The sequence below is a fragment of the Pseudophryne corroboree genome, chromosome 1 (assembly GCF_028390025.1).
Source record: "Pseudophryne corroboree isolate aPseCor3 chromosome 1, aPseCor3.hap2, whole genome shotgun sequence".
Classification (NCBI taxonomy): Eukaryota; Metazoa; Chordata; class Amphibia; order Anura; family Myobatrachidae; genus Pseudophryne; species Pseudophryne corroboree.
Window position 1 is genome coordinate 1,034,632,123 of NC_086444.1, and position 19,505 is coordinate 1,034,651,627.

General features: G+C 47.7%; 1 protein-coding gene across 10 annotated transcripts in view; it reads right to left on the reverse strand.

The window, feature by feature from the left end:
• The window catches only part of LOC134923475 (uncharacterized), a 196,963-nt gene that overhangs the window by 126,453 nt on the left and 51,005 nt on the right, over positions 1-19,505 (reverse strand). For 5 of the 10 annotated variants that reach the window (XM_063920760.1, XM_063920756.1, XM_063920754.1 and 2 more), the window contains exons 2-3: positions 15,923-16,081; positions 7,165-7,220 (exon numbers count right to left, since the gene is read on the reverse strand). Coding sequence is in view for 5 of the 10 variants with exons in the window: in XM_063920761.1 (XP_063776831.1) it covers positions 7,165-7,220 (56 nt within the window). In the remaining 5 variants the exon portion in view is untranslated. The remainder of the gene's footprint in view (positions 1-7,164; positions 7,221-15,922; positions 16,082-19,505) is intronic. The other 5 variants (XM_063920761.1, XM_063920764.1, XM_063920759.1 and 2 more) reach the window with 1 other exon arrangement.

Below are 19,505 nucleotides of genomic sequence, written 5' to 3' on the forward strand. Positions count from 1 at the left end.
AGACTCCAGTTAGGTACTGTGCCCGGACGAGCATACACAATAAGGGAGGCATTTTGAATCCCGGGTAAGACTCATACCAGCCACACCAATCACACCGTACAACTTGTGATCTAAACCCAGTTAACAGTATGACAACAGAAAGGGCCTCTTAAAGATGGCTCCTTAACAATAACCCGAATTAGTTAACAATAACTATGTACAAGTATTGCAGATAATCCGCACTTGGGATGGGCGCCCAGCATCCACTACGGACTCCGAGAAATAGAATTATCGGTAAGTAAATTCTTATTTTCTCTATCGTCCTAAGTGGATGCTGGGGTTCCTGAAAGGACCATGGGGATTATACCAAAGCTCCCAAACGGGCGGGAGAGTGCGGATGACTCTGCAGCACCGAATGAGAGAACTCCAGGTCCTCCTTTGCCAGGGTATCAAATTTGTAAAATTTTACAAACGTGTTCTCCCCCGACCACGTAGCTGCTCGGCAGAGTTGTAATGCCGAGACCCCTCGGGCAGCCGCCCAAGATGAGCCCACCTTCCTTGTGGAGTGGGCTTTTACAGTTTTAGGCTGTGGCAGGCCTGCCACAGAATGTGCAAGTTGAATTGTGTTACAAATCCAACGAGCGATCGACTGCTTAGAAGCAGGTGCGCCCAACTTGTTGGGTGCATACAATATAAACAGCGAGTCAGATTTTCTGACTCCAGCCGTCCTTGCAATGTATATTTTTAAGGCTCTGACAACGTCCAACAACTTGGAGTCCTCCAAGTCGCTAGTGGCCGCAGGCACCACAATAGGTTGGTTCAGATGAAATGCTGATACCACTTTAGGGAGAAAATGCGGACGAGTCCGCAGTTCTGCCCTATCCGAATGGAAGATTAGATAAGGACTTTTATAAGATAAAGCCGCCAATTCAGATACTCTCCTGGCAGAGGCCAGGGCTAGTAACATAGTCACTTTCAATGTGAGATATTTCAAATCCACCTTTTTCAATGGTTCAAACCAATGGGATTTGAGGAAATCTAAAACTACATTTAGATCCCACGGTGCCACCGGAGGCACCACAGGAGGCTGTATATGCAGTACTCCCTTGACAAAAGTCTGGACCTCAGGGACAGAGGCCAATTCTTTTTGGAAGAATATTGACAGGGCCGAAATTTGAACCTTAATGGATCCCAATTTGAGACCCATAGATAATCCTGATTGCAGGAAATGTAGGAAACGACCCAGTTGGAATTCCTCCGTCGGAACCCTCCGATCCTCGCACCACGCTACATATTTTCGCCAAATGCGGTGATAATGTTTCACGGTGACTTCCTTCCGTGCCTTAATCAAGGTAGGAATGACTTCTTCTGGAATGCCTTTCCCTTTTAGGATCTGGCGTTCAACCGCCATGCCGTCAAACGCAGCCGCGGTAAGTCTTGAAAAAGACAGGGACCCTGCTGTAGCAGGTCCCTTCTCAGAGGTAGAGTCCACGGTTCGTCCGTGAGCATCTCTTGAAGTTCCGGATACCAAGTCCTTCTCGGCCAATCCGGAACCACTAGTATTGTTCTTACTCTTCTTTGCCGTATGATCTTCAATACCTTTGGTATGAGCGGCAGAGGAGGAAACACATACACTGACTGGTACACCCAAGGAGTTACCAGTGCGTCCACAGCTATTGCCTGTGGATCTCTTGACCTGGCGCAATATTTGTCCAGTTTCTTGTTGAGGCGAGACGCCATCATGTCTACAATTGGTCTTTCCCAACGGTCTATTAACATGTTGAAGACTTCTGGATGTAGACCCCACTCTCCCGGATGAAGATCGTGTCTGCTGAGGAAGTCTGCTTCCCAGTTGTCCACGCCCGGGATGAACACTGCTGACAGTGCTATCACGTGATTCTCCGCCCAGCGAAGAATCTTGGCAGCTTCTGCCATTGCACTCCTGCTTCTTGTGCCGCCCTGCCTGTTTACATGGGCGACCGCCGTGATGTTGTCCGACTGAATCAACACCGGCTTTCCTTGCAGGAGAAGTTCCGCCTGGCTTAGAGCATTGTAGAATTGCTCTTAGTTCCAGAATGTTTATGTGAAGAGACTTTTCCAGACTCGTCCATACTCCCTGGAAGTTTCTTCCTTGTGTGACTGCTCCCCAGCCTCTCAGGCTGGCGTCCGTGGTCACCAGGATCCAATCCTGAATGCCGAATCTGCGGCCTTCTAATAGGTGAGCCTTCTGCAACCACCACAGAAGTGACACCCTTGTCTTTGGTGACAGGGTTATTCGCAGGTGCATCTGCAGATGCGACCCTGACCATTTGTCCAACAGATCCCTTTGGAATATTCTTGCATGGAATCTGCCGAATGGAATTGCTTCGTAAGAAGCCACCATTTTTCCCAGGACTCTTGTGCATTGATGTACTGACACTTTTCCTGGTTTTAGGAGGTTCCTGACCAGATCGGATAACTCCTTGGCTTTTTCCTCTGGAAGGAAAACCTTTTTCTGAACCGTGTCCAGAATCATTCCTAGGAACAGCAGACGAGTTGTCGGGATTAAATGGGATTTTGGAATATTCAGAATCCACCCGTGTTGTCTTAGCACCTCTTGAGATAGTGCTAAAGCTGTCTCCAGCTGTTCTCTGGACCTTGCCCTTATTAGGAGATCGTCCAAGTATGGGATAACTAATACGCCTTTTCTTCGAAGAAGAATCATCATCTCGGCCATTACCTTGGTAAAGACCCGAGGCGCCGTGGACAATCCGAACGGCAGCGTCTGAAACTGATAGTGACAGTTTTGAACAATGAACCTGAGGTACCCCTGGTGTGCGGGGTAAATCGGAACGTGTAGATACGCATCCTTGATGTCCAAGGATACCATAAAGTCCCCTTCTTCCAGGTTCGCTATCACTGCTCTGAGTGACTCCATCTTGAACTTGAACTTTTTTATGTAGAGGTTCAAGGACTTCAGATTTAGAATAGGCCTTACCGAGCCATCCGGCTTCGGTACCACAAATAGAGTGGAATAATACCCCTTTCTTGTTGTAATAGGGGTACTTTGACTATCACCTGCTGAGCGTACAGCTTGTGAATGGCTTCCAACACCCTCTCCCTTTCGGAAGAGACGGTTGGTAAGGCAGACTTCAGGAAACGATGAGGAGGATCCGTCTCTAATTCCAACCTGTACCCCTGAGATATTATCTGCAGGATCCAGGGGTCTACCTGCGAGTGAGCCCACTGCGCGCTGTAATTTTTGAGACGGCCCCCCACTGTCCCCGAGTCCGCTTGAGAGGCCCCAGCGTCATGCTGAGGTTTTTGCAGGAGCCGGGGAGGGCTTCTGTTCCTGGGAAGGAGCTGCCTGTTGGTGTCTCTTCCCTCTTCCTCTGCCTCGTGGCAGGTACGACAAGCCCTTTGCTCTCTTATTTTTGTAGGAGCGAAAAGGCTGCGGTTGAAAGGTCGGTGCCTTTCTCTGTTGGGGAGTGACTTGAGGTAAAAAAGTGGATTTCCCGGCAGTAGCCGTGGCCACCAAGTCTGATAGACCAACTCCAAATAACTCCTCCCCTTTATACGGCAAAACCTCCATGTGACGTTTTGAATCCGCATCGCCTGTCCACTGTCGTGTCCATAAGGCTCTTCTGGCTGAAATGGACATAGCACTCACCCGAGATGCCAGTGTGCAAATATCCCTCTGTGCATCACGCATATAGATAAATGCATCCTTTATTTGTTCTAACGACAGTAAAACATTGTCCCTATCTAGGGTATCAATATTTTCAATCAGGGATTCTGACCAAACTACTCCAGCACTGCACATCCAGGCAGTTGCTATAGCTGGTCGTAGTATAACACCTGCATGTGTGTATATATTCTTTTGAATAACTTCCATCTTTCTATCTGATGGATCCTTAAGTGCGGCCGTCTCAGGAGAGGGTAACGCCACTTGTTTGGATAAGCGTGTGAGCGCCTTGTCCACCTTAGGGGGTGTTTCCCAGCGCGCCCTAACCTCTGGCGGGAAAGGGTATAATGCCAATAACTTTTTTGAAATTATCAACTTTTTATCAGGAGCAACCCACGCTTCATCACACACGTCATTTAATTCTTCTGATTCAGGAAAAACTGTTTGTAGTTTTTTCACACCATACATAATACCCTGTTTTACGGTATCTGTAGTATCAGCTAAATGTAACGTCTCCTTCATTGCCAAAATCATATAACGTGTGGCCCTACTGGAAAATACGTTTGAATTTCTACCGTCGTCACTGGAATCAGTGCCCGTGTCTGGGTCTGTGTCGACCGACTGAGGCAAAGGGCGTTTTACAGCCCCTGACGGTGTTTGAGGCGCCTGGACAGGCATTAATTGATTGTCCGGCCGCCTCATGTCCTCAACTGACTGTTTAAGGGAAGATAAACCATCACGTAATTCCACAAATAAAGGCATCCATTCTGGTGTCGACCCCCTGGGGGGTGACATCTGCATATTTGGCAATTGCTCCGCCTCCACACCAATATCGTCCTCATACATGTCGACACCACGTACCGACACACACCGCAAACTCACAGGGAATGCTCTAATGAAGACAGGACCCACTAGCCCTTTTGGGGAGACAGAGGGAGAGTCTGCCAGCACACACCACAAAGCGCTATATATACAAGGGATATCCTTATATTAAGTGCTCCCTTATAGCTGCTTTAATATATATATATATAGCCATTAATGTGCCCCCCCTCTCTGTTTTACCCTGTTTCTGTAGTGCAGTGCAGGGGAGAGACCTGGGAGCCGTTCTGACCAGCGGAGCTGTGACAGAAAATGGCGCCGTGTGCTGAGGAGATAGGCCCCGCCCCTTTTTCGGCGGGTTCTTCTCCCGCTATTTTTCCAGTCAGGCAGGGGTTAAATATCTCCATATAGCCCCTATGGGCTATATGTGAGGTATTTTTAGCCTTGTATAAGGTTTATATTTGCCTCTCAGAGCGCCCCCCCCCAGCGCTCTGCACCCTCAGTGACTGCCCAGTGAAGTGTGCTGAGAGGAAAATGGCGCACAGCTGCAGTGCTGTGCGCTACCTTATGAAGACTGAGGAGTCTTCAGCCGCCGGTTTCCGGACCTCTTCACGCTTCAGCATCTGCAAGGGGGTCGGCGGCGCGGCTCCGGGACCGGACTCCACGGCTGGGCCTGTGTTCGATCCCTCTGGAGCTAATGGTGTCCAGTAGCCAAGCAGCAAATCCACTCTGCATGCAGGTGAGTTTACTACTTTCCCCCTAAGTCCCACGTTGCAGTGATCCTGTTGCCAGCAGGACTCACTGTAAAGAAAAAAACCTAAACTAAACTTTCTCTAAGCAGCTCTTTAGGAGAGCCACCTAGATTGCACCCTTCTCGTTCGGGCACAAAATCTAACTGGAGTCTGGAGGAGGGTCATAGGGGGAGGAGCCAGTGCACACCACCTGACCTAGTAAAGCTTTACTTTTTTGTGCCCTGTCTCCTGCGGAGCCGCTATTCCCCATGGTCCTTTCAGGAACCCCAGCATCCACTTAGGACGATAGAGAAATTATTTTCTTTGACAACCTAGAGACTGAGGTGTCTATCATTGGGGGTGACTCCCACTTACACCTATCCTCTTCAGGGAAAGGGTATGCTACCCGCAACCTTTTAGGTATAGCAAATTTATTTTCCGGGTTAGCCCAGGATTCCTCAAAAAAGGTATTTAAGTCTTTGGACGGAGGAAAAGTCACCACCTGTTTTTTATTTAATTTAAAATAATCTTTTTCCTCAGGTGGAGGTGTTGTGTCAGGAAATTCCAACACCTGTTTTACAGCGACTATCATACATTGAATGCTCTTAGCCAGTTTGGGATCTACCCCCCTTAAATCCCCAGTGTTGACGTCAGTGTCTTAATCTGTGTCAGTGTCCCTTTGCATAATTTGGGCCAGGGACCTTTTCTGGGAACTGGAGGGGTCCCGAGTGGATGTTGTAGGTGAATCAGCAAATAAAGCATCTTCCATAGACTGTCTCCAATGCTTTGTCTGTTCTTCAGACTCATAGAATTTCCTTGCTAGTTTAGCCATAGTGCTGAGAGACATGTTGCTGCGCAGCGTCCCGCACTGCGCTGGTACCTTTATCCCGTCATGATGACCGCTCTCTGCAGGTCTCCGGTTAATGGCCCTCATTCCGAGTTGATCGGTCGCAAGGCGAATTTAGCAGAGTTACACACGCTAAGCCTACGCCTACTGGGAGTGTATCTTAGCTTCTTAAAATTGCGACCGATGTAATCGCAATATTGCGATTACAAACTACTTTGCAGTTTTTGAGTAACTTCAACCTTACTCTGCCTGTGCGATCAGTTCAGTGCTTGTCGTTCCTGGTTTGACGTCACAAACACACCCAGCGTTCGCTCAGACACTCCCCCGTTTCTCCAGCCACTCCTGCGTTTTTTCCGGAAACGGTAGCGTTTTCATCCACACGCCCATAAAACGCCGTGTTTCCGCCCAGTAACACCCATTTCCTGTCAATCACATTACGATCGCCGGAGCGATGAAAAAGCCGTGAGTAAAAATACTATCTTCATTGTTAAATTACTTGGCGCAGTCGCAGTGCGAATATTGCGCATGCGTACTAAGCGGATTTTCATTGCGATGCGATGAAAAATACCGAGCGAACGACTCGGAATGAGGGCCAATACTAATACTTCTGGCTCTGTTAGGGGGTGGCGGCAGTGCTGTGGGAGTGAGCAGCAGCCAGGCAAGGGCTGTGTTCAGTACCCTTCAAGAGCTAATGGTGTCCTGTCAGCGGAAGCAGAGCCATTGAACTAATAGAAAAGTTGGTTCCTACTTCCCCCCCCCTAAGTCCCACGAAGCAGGGAAACTGTTGCCAGTAGCTTCCCTGTAAAATAAAAAACCTAACAAAGTTTTTTTCAGTCAAACTCAGTAGAGCTTCACTGATGTGCAGCCAGTCTCCCGGGCATATTTTCTAACCGGAGGTCTGGAGGAGGCGCATAGAGGGAGGAGCCAGTTCACACTGTTAAAAAGTCTTAAAGTGCCGAAGGCTCCTGCGGAACCGTCTATACCCCATGGTACTAAAATGGACCCCAGCATCCTCTAGGACGTATGAGAAAAGAAATTTAATGCATGTTACAGCTATATGTAGTGGCAATGTTAGCATATTTCAGTGCTTGTTGTCCTTTAGGTGGAAGAAAACACTTTCATACCTCTAAAGCGACATATGAACCTCTTCTATGCTCTTTCTTAATGTCCAAATCATTCCCTGAGAACAGAAAAGGCAGCAGTTAATATATCAGTAACCAGTTTTAATAGTACAGCTTCAAAATACCCCCCAAATAACTTTAAGTAACTTTACGTAGTTACAATGTAGCTGATTTATACCCCTTTTAGACCTCCTGTGGCGGGTCGCATCCGGGAGCTTGACACGGGTGCTTCCCAGATGCGACCCGCCTCAGGCCCCTCGCCACCGCTGTTCCTAACCCATATTGCCGGGTTGGTGACTTCAGCTGTGCTTAGAGATCACATGATCTCCAAGGGGTGACCGTCCACACAGAGTGAACGGGAAACAGGTCGATGTGACCTGGCTTCCCGTTCACACAGCACAGTGAGCCGGGATGAACACGTGTTCAACCCTGCAAGCTACCCGAGTTAGAATACTGGGTCACTCGACCCAGATTATTCCAAATAAGCCCTTTCAGACCGCACAGCAACACGGGTTATGCGCGCTCATGTGCAATAACCCGTGTTCAAAGCTGGGGATCTAAAAGGGGTTGCAGCAAGTCGGCCACAATTAAACTCACACTTTGTGTTTGAAATTAAATGCAGAGAAGGGGGTTTAAATACCGGGGGGAGGTTAGGTTTAGGCACTAAGGGGAAAGGATTAAGGTTAGGCTACGGGTAAGGGGGGTTAGGTTTAGACACCACCAGGGGGACGTTAGGGTTAGAAACTAAGGGGGAAGGTTAGGGTTAGGCTGCAGAAAGGAAGGGTTAGGGTTAGAGGGTAGGGGAGACGATGGAACATAGAAACCTTGTCCCTGTCAGGATTACTCTGATCGGGATTCTGGCGTTGGTATTGTGACCGCCAGTAACCCGTCCAGCGGTCAGTCATACTGAACCCCATTAAACATACTGCATGAATGACAGTTTATCATTCATAAACTGGCTGATCAGTGCAACACAATGCCGATGTTCACGGAAGTGAGTGATTTCTTGCTACTGTGTGAGCATAAAAATCCCTAAAGACTCTACGGTGCAAGCAAAACACAGTGCATACACACAAAGGCTCTGTTGTGATTGAGATAGATGGTAACAGAACGTCTGGGAAAAGTGCTGGGTGTTTATGGGCAGTGATTGGAGGTGGCTAAACAGACACATGGAGATGGTCTAATTTATGGGCATGATATGGGAATGTTGCGGGCATGTGGCTCATGCTAGTTTCCATGGTGCAACCAGGGGTGGCGTCTAAAGACTCAGAAGGCTTTATTACAGTGTCTACAGACAAAACAGTAGACCTTACACATTCATATGTACACCAGGGAAGGGTTTTGAAGTAATATGAGCGTGAGTGGGAGGGATGGCTGTCTGTCAAGTGAGTATCCCGTGGCGGAAGTACTGTACGGGAGTGGAACCGGCAGTCCCAGCGATGGCTTCTCAAATAAATGAGCAGAGTAGGTATAGGGGGGCGATCGCCCTTTAAATCCACCACTGGCTGCTGGTGATAGGTCACTGTAAAATGTGCAATGTACACATTAGTTGGGATCCAGTCTCTAGGTCAATAGTAATTAGGTCGACAAGGTCTCTAGGTCGACATGTTCTAGGTCGACAGGTCAAAAGTAGTTTTTCATCATTTTTTTTTCTTTTTTGACCTTTTTCATACTTAACGATCCACATGGACTATGATTGGGAATAGTAACCTGTGCAGAGCGCACTGGTAGCGGAGCAAGGCACCTTGCCCGAAGCATGGCGAGCGAAGCGAACCATGCGAGGGGGACACGGTGCACTAATTGGGGTTCCCGGTCACTGTACGGAGAAAATGACACCAGAACCGGTAAATCCTTTTCTCCTAGTCCGTAGAGGATGCTGGGGACTCCAAAAGGACCATGGGGTATAGACGGGATCCGCAGGAGCTTGGGCACACTACAAAGACTTTGAATGGGTGTGAACTGGCTCCTCCCTCTATGCCCCTCCTCCAGACCTCAGTTATAGGAACTGTGCCCAGGAGAGCATGACATTTCGAGGAAAGGATTTTTGTTTAAACTAAGCGAGAAACATACCAGCCCACACCACAAACATACCGTACAACTGGAGTAGTTTGAAACCAGATAACCGTATGAATTAACAACAGCAACAAGCTGAATAAAACTAATACACAACCCATGTGTAAACAAATACAACCAGTAATAATACAACTGCAAGTAACAGTCCGTACTGGGATGGGCGCCCAGCATCCTCTACGGACTAGGAGAAAAGGATTTACCGGTAGGTATTAAAATCCTATTTTCTCTTACGTCCTAGAGGATGCTGGGGACTCCAAAAGGACCATGGGGTCTATACCAAAGCTCCCAAACGGGCGGGAGAGTGTGGACGACTCTGCAGCACCGATTGAGCAAACATAAGGTCCTCATCAGCCAGGGTATCAAACTTGTAAAACTTAGCAAATGTGTTTGAACCCGACCACGTAGCTGCTCAGCAAAGCTGAAGTGCCGAGACCCCTCGGGCAGCCGCCCAAGAAGAGCCCACCTTCCTAGTAGAATGGGCCTTTACCGACTTCGGCAACGGTAGCCCAGCCGAAGAATGAGCCTGCTGAATCATATTACAAATCCAGCGAGCAATAGTTTGTTTAGAAGCAGGATTTCCAATCTTGTTGGAAGCATACAGGACAAACATAGCCTCTGTTTTCCTGGTAAGAGCTGTTCTGGCGACGTAAATTTTCAAAGCTCTTACAACATCAAGAGACTTTGGAACCGCCACAGCATCCGTAGCCACAGGCACCACAATAGGTTGGTTAATGTGAAACGAAGAAACCACCTTCGGCAGAAATTGTTGACGAGTCCTTAATTCCGCTCTATCCGAATGGAAAATCAAATAAGGGCTCTTGTGAGACAAGGCCGCCAACTCTGACACTCGCTTAGCAGACGCCAGCGCCAAAAGCATGACCACTTTCCAAGTGAGAAACTTTAACTCAACCTTACGCAAAGGTTCAAACCAGTGAGACATAAGGAACTGCAAGACCACTTCAAGATCCCATGGCGCCACCGGCGGCACAAATGGAGGGTGGATATGCAACACTCCCTTCACAAAAGTCTGAACCTCGGGAAAGACGGCCAATTCTTTCTGAAAGAAAATAGATAACTGCACTTTTATGGAACCCAATTTCAGGCCTGCATCTACGCCTGCCTGCAAAAAATAGGATTTTACTTACCGGTAAATCTATTTCTCGTAGTCCGTAGAGGATGCTGGGGATTCCGTAAGGACCATGGGGAATAGATGGGCTCCGCAGGAGATAGGGTACTTTAAGAAAGCTTTGGATTCTGGGTGTGCACTGGCTCCTCCCTCTATGTCTCTCCTCCAGACCTCAGTCAGAGAAACTGTGCCCAGAGGATATGAACAGTACGAGGAAAGGATTTATGTAACCTAAGGGCGAGATTCATACCAGCCACACCAATCACACCGTATAACTTGTGATAAACTACCCAGTTAACAGAATGAACAAGTAACATAGCCTCGGTTCAAGACCGACCGACTACAACATAACCCTTATGTAAGCAATAACTATATACAAGTCTTGCAGAAGAAGTCCGCACTTGGGACGGGCGCCCAGCATCCTCTACGGACTACGAGAAATAGATTTACCGGTAAGTAAAATCCTATTTTCTCTAACGTCCTAGAGGATGCTGGGGATTCCGTAAGGACCATGGGGATTATACCAAAGCTCCCAAACGGGCGGGAGAGTGCGGATGACTCTGCAGCACCGATTGAGCAAACAGGAGGTCCTCCTCAGCCAGGGTATCAAACTTATAGAAGTTTGCAAAGGTGTTTGACCCCGACCAAGTAGCAGCTCGGCACAGTTGTAGTGCCGAGACCCCTCGGGCAGCCGCCCAAGAAGAGCCCACCTTCCTAGTGGAATGGGCCTTAATCGATTTAGGCAATGGCAATCCTGCCGTAGAATGCGCCTGCTGAATCGTGTTACAGATCCAGCGAGCAATTGTCTGCTTTGAAGCAGGAGCGCCAACCTTGTTGGCCGCATACAGAACAAACAGAGCTTCAGTCTTCCTGATCCTAGCTGTTCTGGTCAAGTAAATCTTCAAAGCCCTGACCACATCCAGGGACTCGGAGTCCTCCAAGTCCCGTGTAGCCACAGGCTCGACAATAGGTTGGTTCATATGAAAAGATGAGACCACCTTGGGCAGAAATTGAGGACGAGTCCTCAACTCTGCACTATCAACGTGAAAAATCAGGTATGGGCTTTTATATGATAAAGCCGCTAATTCCGAAACACGCCTTGCAGAAGCTAAGGCCAACAACATGACCACTTTCCAAGTGAGGTATTTCAACTCCACTGTTTTGAGTGGTTCAAACCAAGGTGACTTGAGGAAACTTAATACCACGTTAAGATTCCAAGGCGCCACCGGAGGTACAAAGGGAGGCTGAATATGCAGCACTCCCTTCACAAAAGTCTGTACTTCAGGAAGAGAAGCCAATTCTCTTTGAAAGAAAATGGATAAGGCCGAAATTTGGACCTTTATGGACCCTAACTTTAGGCCCAAATTCACTCCCGTTTGAAGGAAGTGAAGCAGACGGCCCAAATGGAACTCCTCCGTAGGAGCAGCTCTGGCCTCACACCAAGAAACATATTTCCGCCATATACGGTGATAATGTTTCGATGTCACATCCTTCCTAGCCTTGATCAGGGTAGGAATGACCTCCTCCGGAATCCCTTTTTCAGCTAGGTTGCGGCGTTCAACCGCCATGCCGTCAAACGCAGCCGCGGTAAGTCTTGGAACAGACAGGGCCCCTGCTGCAGCAAGTCCTGCCTTAGAGGAAGAGGCCACGGATCTTCTGTGAGCAACTCTTGCAGATCCGGATACCAAGTCCTCCTTGGCCAATCTGGAACAATGAGAATTGTTCTGACCCTTCTAAGTCTTATTAATCTCAACACCTTGGGTATGAGAGGCAGAGGAAGAAACACATAGACCGATCTGAACACCCATGGTGTCACCAGAGCGTCTACCGCTACCGCCTGAGGGTCTCTTGACCTGGCGCAATACCTCTTTAGCTTTTTGTTGAGACGGGACGCCATCATGTCTATTTGAGGCATTCCCCACCGATCCACGATCTGTGTGAAGACTTCTTGATGAAGTCCCCACTCTCCCGGATGCAGGTCGTGCCTGCTGAGGAAGTCCGCCTCCCAGTTGTCCACCCCCGGGATGAACACTGCTGATAGTGCGCTTAAGTGCGCTTACATGGCCTTCCGCCCAGCGCAGAATCCTGGTTGCCTCTGCCATGGCCACTCTGCTCCTTGTGCCGCCTTGGCGGTTTACATGAGCCACTGCCGTGATATTGTCCGACTGAATCAGAACCGGTTTGTTCTGAAGCCATTCCTCCGCCTGGCGTAGGGCGTTGTAAATGGCCCTTAACTCCAGGACATTGATGTGGAGACAAGTCTCTAGGCTTGACCAGAGACCTTGGAAATTTCTTCCCAGTGCGACAGCCCTCCAACCTCAGAGGCTCGCGTCAGTGGTCACGAGGATCCAGTCCTGAATGCCGAACCTGCGACCCTCTAGGAGGTGAGCACTGTGCAGCCACCACAGGAGAGATACCCTGGCCCTGGGAGACAGGGTGATCCGTTTCTGCATATGTAGATGGGACCCGGACCATCTGTCCAATAGGTCCCATTGGAAAGTCCTCGCATGGAACCTGCCGAAGGGGATGGCCTTGTATGAAGCCACCATCTTCCCCAGAACCTTTGTGCAATGATGCACTGAAACCTTTTTTGGCTTTAAAAGGTTCCTGACCAGGGCTATGAGCTCCTGAGCCTTCTCCACCGGAAGAAAAACTCTTTTTTGGTCTGTGTCTAGAATCAGGTCCAAAAAGGTCAGACGCGTTGCAGGTACTAGCTGGGATTTCGGTAAATTGAGAATCCAGCCGTGCATCTGCAACATCTTCACGGACAGAGACACGCTTTCCAGCAACTTCTCCCGAGATGTCGCCTTTATAAGGAGATCGTCCAAGTACGGGATAATTGTGACTCCCTGCTTGCGCAGGAGCACCATCATTTCCGCCATTACCTTGGTGAAAATTCTCGGGGCCGTGGAAAGACCAAACGGCAACGTCTTAAATTGGTAGTGACAATCCTGTACTGCAAATCTCAGAAACGCCTGGTGAGGGGGGAAAATCGGAACATGAAGGTACGCATCCTTTATGTCCAGGGACACCATCCAATCCCCTCCCTCCAGGCTGGCGATGACCATTCTGAGCGACTCCATTTTGAACTTGAACCTCTTCGAGTACAGGTTCAGGGATTTTAGAGTTAGAATGGGTCTGACCGAACCGTCCGGTTTCGGTACCACAAACAGGGATGAATAATAACCCTCTCCTTGCTGGAGATGAGGAACCTTGATTATCACCTGTTGAATGTACAATTTGTGAATTGCCGCTAACACTAGCTCCCTCTCTGACGGGGAAGCCGGCAGAGCCGATTTGAAAAACCGGCGAGGAGGCATGTCTTCGAATTCCAGTCTGTGTCCCTGGAAAACAATCTCTATTGCCCAGGGATCCACCTGTGATTGAACCCAGACGTGGCTGAAAAGACGAAGACGTGCCCCCACTTGATCTGACCCCCCCCCGGAAAGCCCCAGCGTCATGCTGTGGACTTTGCGGAAGTAGGGGAGGACTTCTGCTCCTGGGAACTAGCTGAGTGCAGCTTTTTTCCCTTGCCTTTACCTCTGGCAACAAAGGATGATCCTCGTACCTTCTTGTTTTTATTGGAACGAAAGGACTGCATTTGATAATGTGGTACCTTCTTAGAATGCTGCGGGGGAACATAAGGTAAAAAATTCGATTTGCCGGCCGTAGCAGTAGAGACTAGGTCCGAGAGGCCTTCTCCAAACAACTCCTCCCCCTTGTAAGTCAATGACTCCATATGCCGCTTTGAGTCGGCGTCTCCCGTCCACTGTCGGGTCCACAAGAGCCGCCAGGCAGAAATAGACATAGCGTTTATTCTAGAGCTTAGTAAACAAATGTCTCTCTGAGCATCCCTCATATACAAGGCAGCATCTCTGATATGCTCCATGGTCATTAGAATGGTATCCCTATCTAAGGTGTCCATCTCCGTAGATAAGGAGTCTCCCCATGCCCCGACAGCACTACAAACCCAGGCCGACGCCATGGCCGGCCTAACTATAGTTCCTGAATGTGTGTAAATGTGCATCATGGTAATTTCCTGCTTGCGATCAGCAGGATCCTTGAGGGAAGCAGTATCCGGAGAAGGCAGTGCCACCTTCTTGGATAAGCGTGTTAGCGCCTTGTCTACTTTAGGCGCAGATTCCCATTGTATACGATCCTTCTGTGGAAAAGGATACGCCATGAGAATCCTTTTGGGAACATGGAGTCTCCTATCCGGAGATTCCCAAGCCTTTTCGCATAATTCGCTTAGCTCAAATGAGGACGGAAACGTGACCTCAGGCTTTTTCCCTTTGTCAAAGTCGAAAAATATTGCAGTACACACATCACGTACAAACAACACACACATGCCAGCTGCACGTGCACTTGTTCCGCCGTGCGTGCACATATCCACAATTTGCGTATGATCGCTCCCGCGGTCCTGCGCGTGGTATGGGTATTTACGGCGGAGTTTGTGAGCGCATGGAGGGCTATCGAAACATTACATATTTAATCCAAACAGTGCACATTGTACACATAGCCCCCCTGCATCACATCAGAAAGTAACAACAGTTTAAATGATTCCAGAATAAAGGGATTCACCTTTACAGGATAGGAGGGGACAGACTAAGGTTATAAGGTGGTGTTTGGTATCCAGCTGTAGGGTATTTTAAGGGTAACATTCCGGTGTTGGTTTGCGGAAGATCGCATGTTCCTGAGGATAGTTATGTGCAGAAGCAGAATATAGGTTTAAACTGTATTTACTGTATATTATGTATGCGGCGGGAATCCAGAGGAGACCACCCACAAGAGCAGTTGGGAAAGACATCGCCTACCTTTTCAAATCAACCTATGAACTCTCCTGTACTGTAAAAGTGCAATCCTGGGTCCAATGGACAAAGGGATTACAGTATCCATTGTTTTGCTTTTAGAAGAATTGTATAAATAAAGCCTGCTGCAGCCTGGCCACACACAAGACTCACAACGCTATCTACCTGATTGCGGAGGACCGGGCTGGGTTGCGCAAGCGAATCTACTCACGTATGTACATTGACTGTAGCCATTTACTCTGTTGTATTGTAGTGCATAATTTGTATTGTAAACCCCCTTTCAGAAATATTACTCTGTGGTGTCGGAACCCAATGATTAACTACAAATCGGTGTTGTGTCCTCTTTTCCCTGCTAAGGTTTTAAAGTGTAATAATTAGGTGTGTACGCGCTGCGGGTACTTTGTACCGTCAGCGCTGCATAAGGTTTAAAGTGTAATAGCATCATTGCAGTGCATTGCTGCATAAGGTTTAAAGTGTAATATCATTGCATTGCATTATCAATTAAAGGTTTAAAGTGTATCTCTGGGTGTGTGCGCGCTGTGTGTACTTTGTACCCCCAGCGCGGCGTTTGTACGCTAAGTCCGTACAAGGTACGGGACTCTGTACGCAAATAGCGTAAAAGGTACGTAGAGTGCATATTAAGTCTAGCTGCCGCAACGGCTCCATGGTAAAAGTGTGTTTAAAGGTATAGCTTTCTGTTTTAATATAAAATCGACATTATCAATTGGGGGCATCGTCCGTTTTTTCCACATACCCGCAGCCTAGCAGGTTAAAGCAGACTTTATCTATCAGCAAAGGGCGGACAGGTATCCCACGTAAGCCTTCTCCTGGTTGGTGGATACACTGGAAACCCTAATTTATTGCTGATTAGATGGCGTCTGCTCTGCATGGTTTGTAGGGATGCTGGTAGAACCTGTAAAGTAAATACGAAAAGCTATTTAAAATAGTCTGTGAATTTCTGGTTTGGCGCCAAATGCGCACACAACACAATCATACACCTGTACTCTTTGTATACCCGCTCGCATTGTTGCCATAAGTACGGATTACTAGATTCATTTAGACCTGTGTAGAGGCCGGAGAAATTTTGTTGCTATTTAGTTAAAATATAGAATAAATATTAAGGAAATAAACGTAAAACACAAACACAGTCTGGCCTAGTTAAAAAGGTTTATACAGAAAGACACTGTGTTGTGTTAAGTGAGCGATTATAGGTAATATCGCTTACATTTATAGAAGTGTGGGATTTGTACTATTGCGGACGTACGGTTTTTGTACACGTGTCTCGGACAAAGTACGGGACTGCGTACGCAACGTAAAGACATACGCACGGTCGCGTGTTTACGCAACGTGCGGAAGGGTGCGACCGCTAAGTACAAATTACACAATAGTATCGTTTAGTTTAGGGGCGGGACAGTAGCCACGCTACATTAGCACAAATTGCTCAGTTTCCAAGATTTAGTTTAAATAAAACCTTTTTTACTTTATTGCCTCTGGGAATAAAGCTGTTTTATCTGAATGAAAGTTAATTTTCTGTACAGAAAAAACAAAGTGTATTTGAGTGAACGAACGTGAGTGAGCGAACGTAACATTAAACGTAGTGAACCCCGGGAATTCGTTATCCCGTCGAAGTGGTACACCGAGTGAGTGGAGACTCGGTGGCGTGAGGCAGCTGACTCATGTTAATATAGATTGAAGTACAAAGGAGCAAGGTAGCAGAGTACCGCAGACCAGAAGGTCAGCGAGGTTTAGAGTACCGCAGACCAGAAGGTCAGCGAGGTTTAGAGTACCGCGGCCCAGGGGGTCAGCGAGGTTTACCCATATAGGTTTTTTTTTTTATACGCTTCGGCTGAGGTTTTGCAGCCTGAAAATCGATTCCATTGGTCGTACGGCGGATAAGTAACAAGTACCTATACGCTGTGCGATTGGACTGCGCGTGAGTGGGTGCAATATCTAGCGCAATGTGATACCCTTTTTACGAGCTTTGCGTAAAATCGCGGGATCATTAGCGCTGTATATAGCATACGCAAGCGTGATTTGTGTATAATAAAGGTTAAGGGAGTTTTCGCTGGTCTCTCAGGAAATCTCCAACGGCCAATATTTACTGGAAAGGGTAAGTTATTCCCAGAAACTTCCAGTAAATAGAGGTTACATAGGGGCCCTAGGTTGGGTACATTGCCTGCGCTATCGGTACATTGCCTGCGCTATCAACAGTATATGGCAGTACTGGCCAACGTGGGCGTGAGTGGGTGAAAGCACTCGGAGAACTTTCACCGATGCCTTATATTGAGTATTTTGTTTTTTTGTGTGGGATTAGCCGAAAGGGTAATACCTGCAAATTATGGGGACCAGTTGCTCAAGTAAGGGACGTTCAACCAGGGTTCAGGTTGACATTCCGCGGCCCAGAGGGTCGGCGAGGTTTATTATGTGTGAGAAGCATGGACCACACACACAAGTTTTTTGCAATGAATGGGAACGTATGACTGCGGAAGATAGGGAACCATTCCCTAAGGTAGGCAGTTTTGAACCAGAGGTATTGCAGAATTTAAGGATTAGGATATGTCTGATAAAATCCCGAAAACAAAGGGTCAGACATACAGATTGTTTAAACTTATGGCAACAAGAAAAGGATATGCAAGGGAAATTAACAGACGCAGCAGGTTCTAAACCTAGCGGGAATGAGAACACAAACACACCATTGTCGACACAGGTCGAAGGGGAACAGAAGGCTACAGTCAATGATACATCCGTAAATGATAGTAATATGAAAGAACAATGTATTAACCCTAACTTTTGCAAAATGTATCCTGTTTTGAAGTCTCTCCAAGGTTTTAGGTCACAGGAAGATGAAGGATTCAGCCAAATCGCAGCTCTCCTCCAAGCAGTCACCTTGCAGGAAACTCAGGTGGGGCCTGTCCAACCAGGTAGTGCAGTAACAATATTCCCCAATAAAAGAACTAGTGAGGTCACAGCTACCGGTAAGTGTGAGACAGTTCATTGCACAGAGACAACAACACCACACAGTAAACAGATTAGGAACGGAATGGTAGAATTACACCCTGTCTTGGAAATAGTAACTCCCAATGGGGGAACCGAAAGTCAGGGAATAATCCTCACCAGGAATAATGCAATGTATTACCCGTGGCCCAGAGATGAGCTGCGATCAATCATTTCAGAATTCCCCGACCCTCGGAAGCATTTAGCCAGATGTCAGAAATTTATCAGAGATCTGGGTAATGCGTATGAACCGACAAACAAACACTGGCGGATATTTTTTAAAGCGTGCCTACCCCCTAATATTGACACCCAAAAATTCATCACTGATTGTAGATTAGAGTCGGATAGTCGTATGACTGACAAACTCAATCAGGAGAACTTAGAGCAAATTAACAGACAACTAGAGTTGTATTTCCCCACAACTGCTAAGTGGAGAAAAATGTTCTCCATAAAGCAGAGGGAAAATGAAATGGCATCTGAATATTTCCATCGGGCCCTGCACATAATGGATAGATACATAGGGGTATCAGATGCAGGGAACGATGAAAATTACAGAGAGGTGGCTGTCTCTGTGCTGATGGACGGACTCGATAAGACAGTGAGGGACAGAGTACAAACCTCTTTGCCTGGTTGGAGAGGGGTCACAGTAGCTTGCCTTAGAGAGTGCGCAATTGAACACCATAGGAATATTGGGGGTCATTCCGAGTTGTTCGCTCGCAAGCTGCTTTTAGCAGCTTTGCACACGCTAAGCCGCCGCCTACTGGGAGTGAATCTTAGCTTATCAAAATTGCGAATGAAAGATTAGCAGAATTGCGAATAGACACTTCTTAGCAGTTTCTGAGTAGCTCCACACTTACTCGGCATCTGCGATCAGTTCAGTCAGTTTCGTTCCTGGTTTGACGTCACAAACACACCCAGCGTTCGCCCAGACACTCCTCCGTTTCTCCAGCCACTCCCGTGTTTTTCCGAGAAATGGTAGCGTTTTTTCGCACACACCCATAAAACGGCCAATTTCCGCCCAGAAACACCCACTTCCTGTCAATCACATTACGATCACCAGAACGAAGAAAAAACCTTGTAATGCCGTGAGTAAAATACCTAACTGCATAGCAAATTTACTTGGCGCAGTCGCACTGCGGACATTGCGCATGCGCATTAGCGACTAATCGCTCCGTTGCGAGAAAAAAAATAACGAGTGAACAACTCGGAATGACCCCCATTGCTAGGCGTAGGAAACTACAAGAGAGGCTGAGGATTGAAAGTATGCAGACTCTTACACCAAAGTCTCATCAGCCCAAACCCCAAAACCCTAGTAGTAACAAAAGACCAAGAACATGTTACAT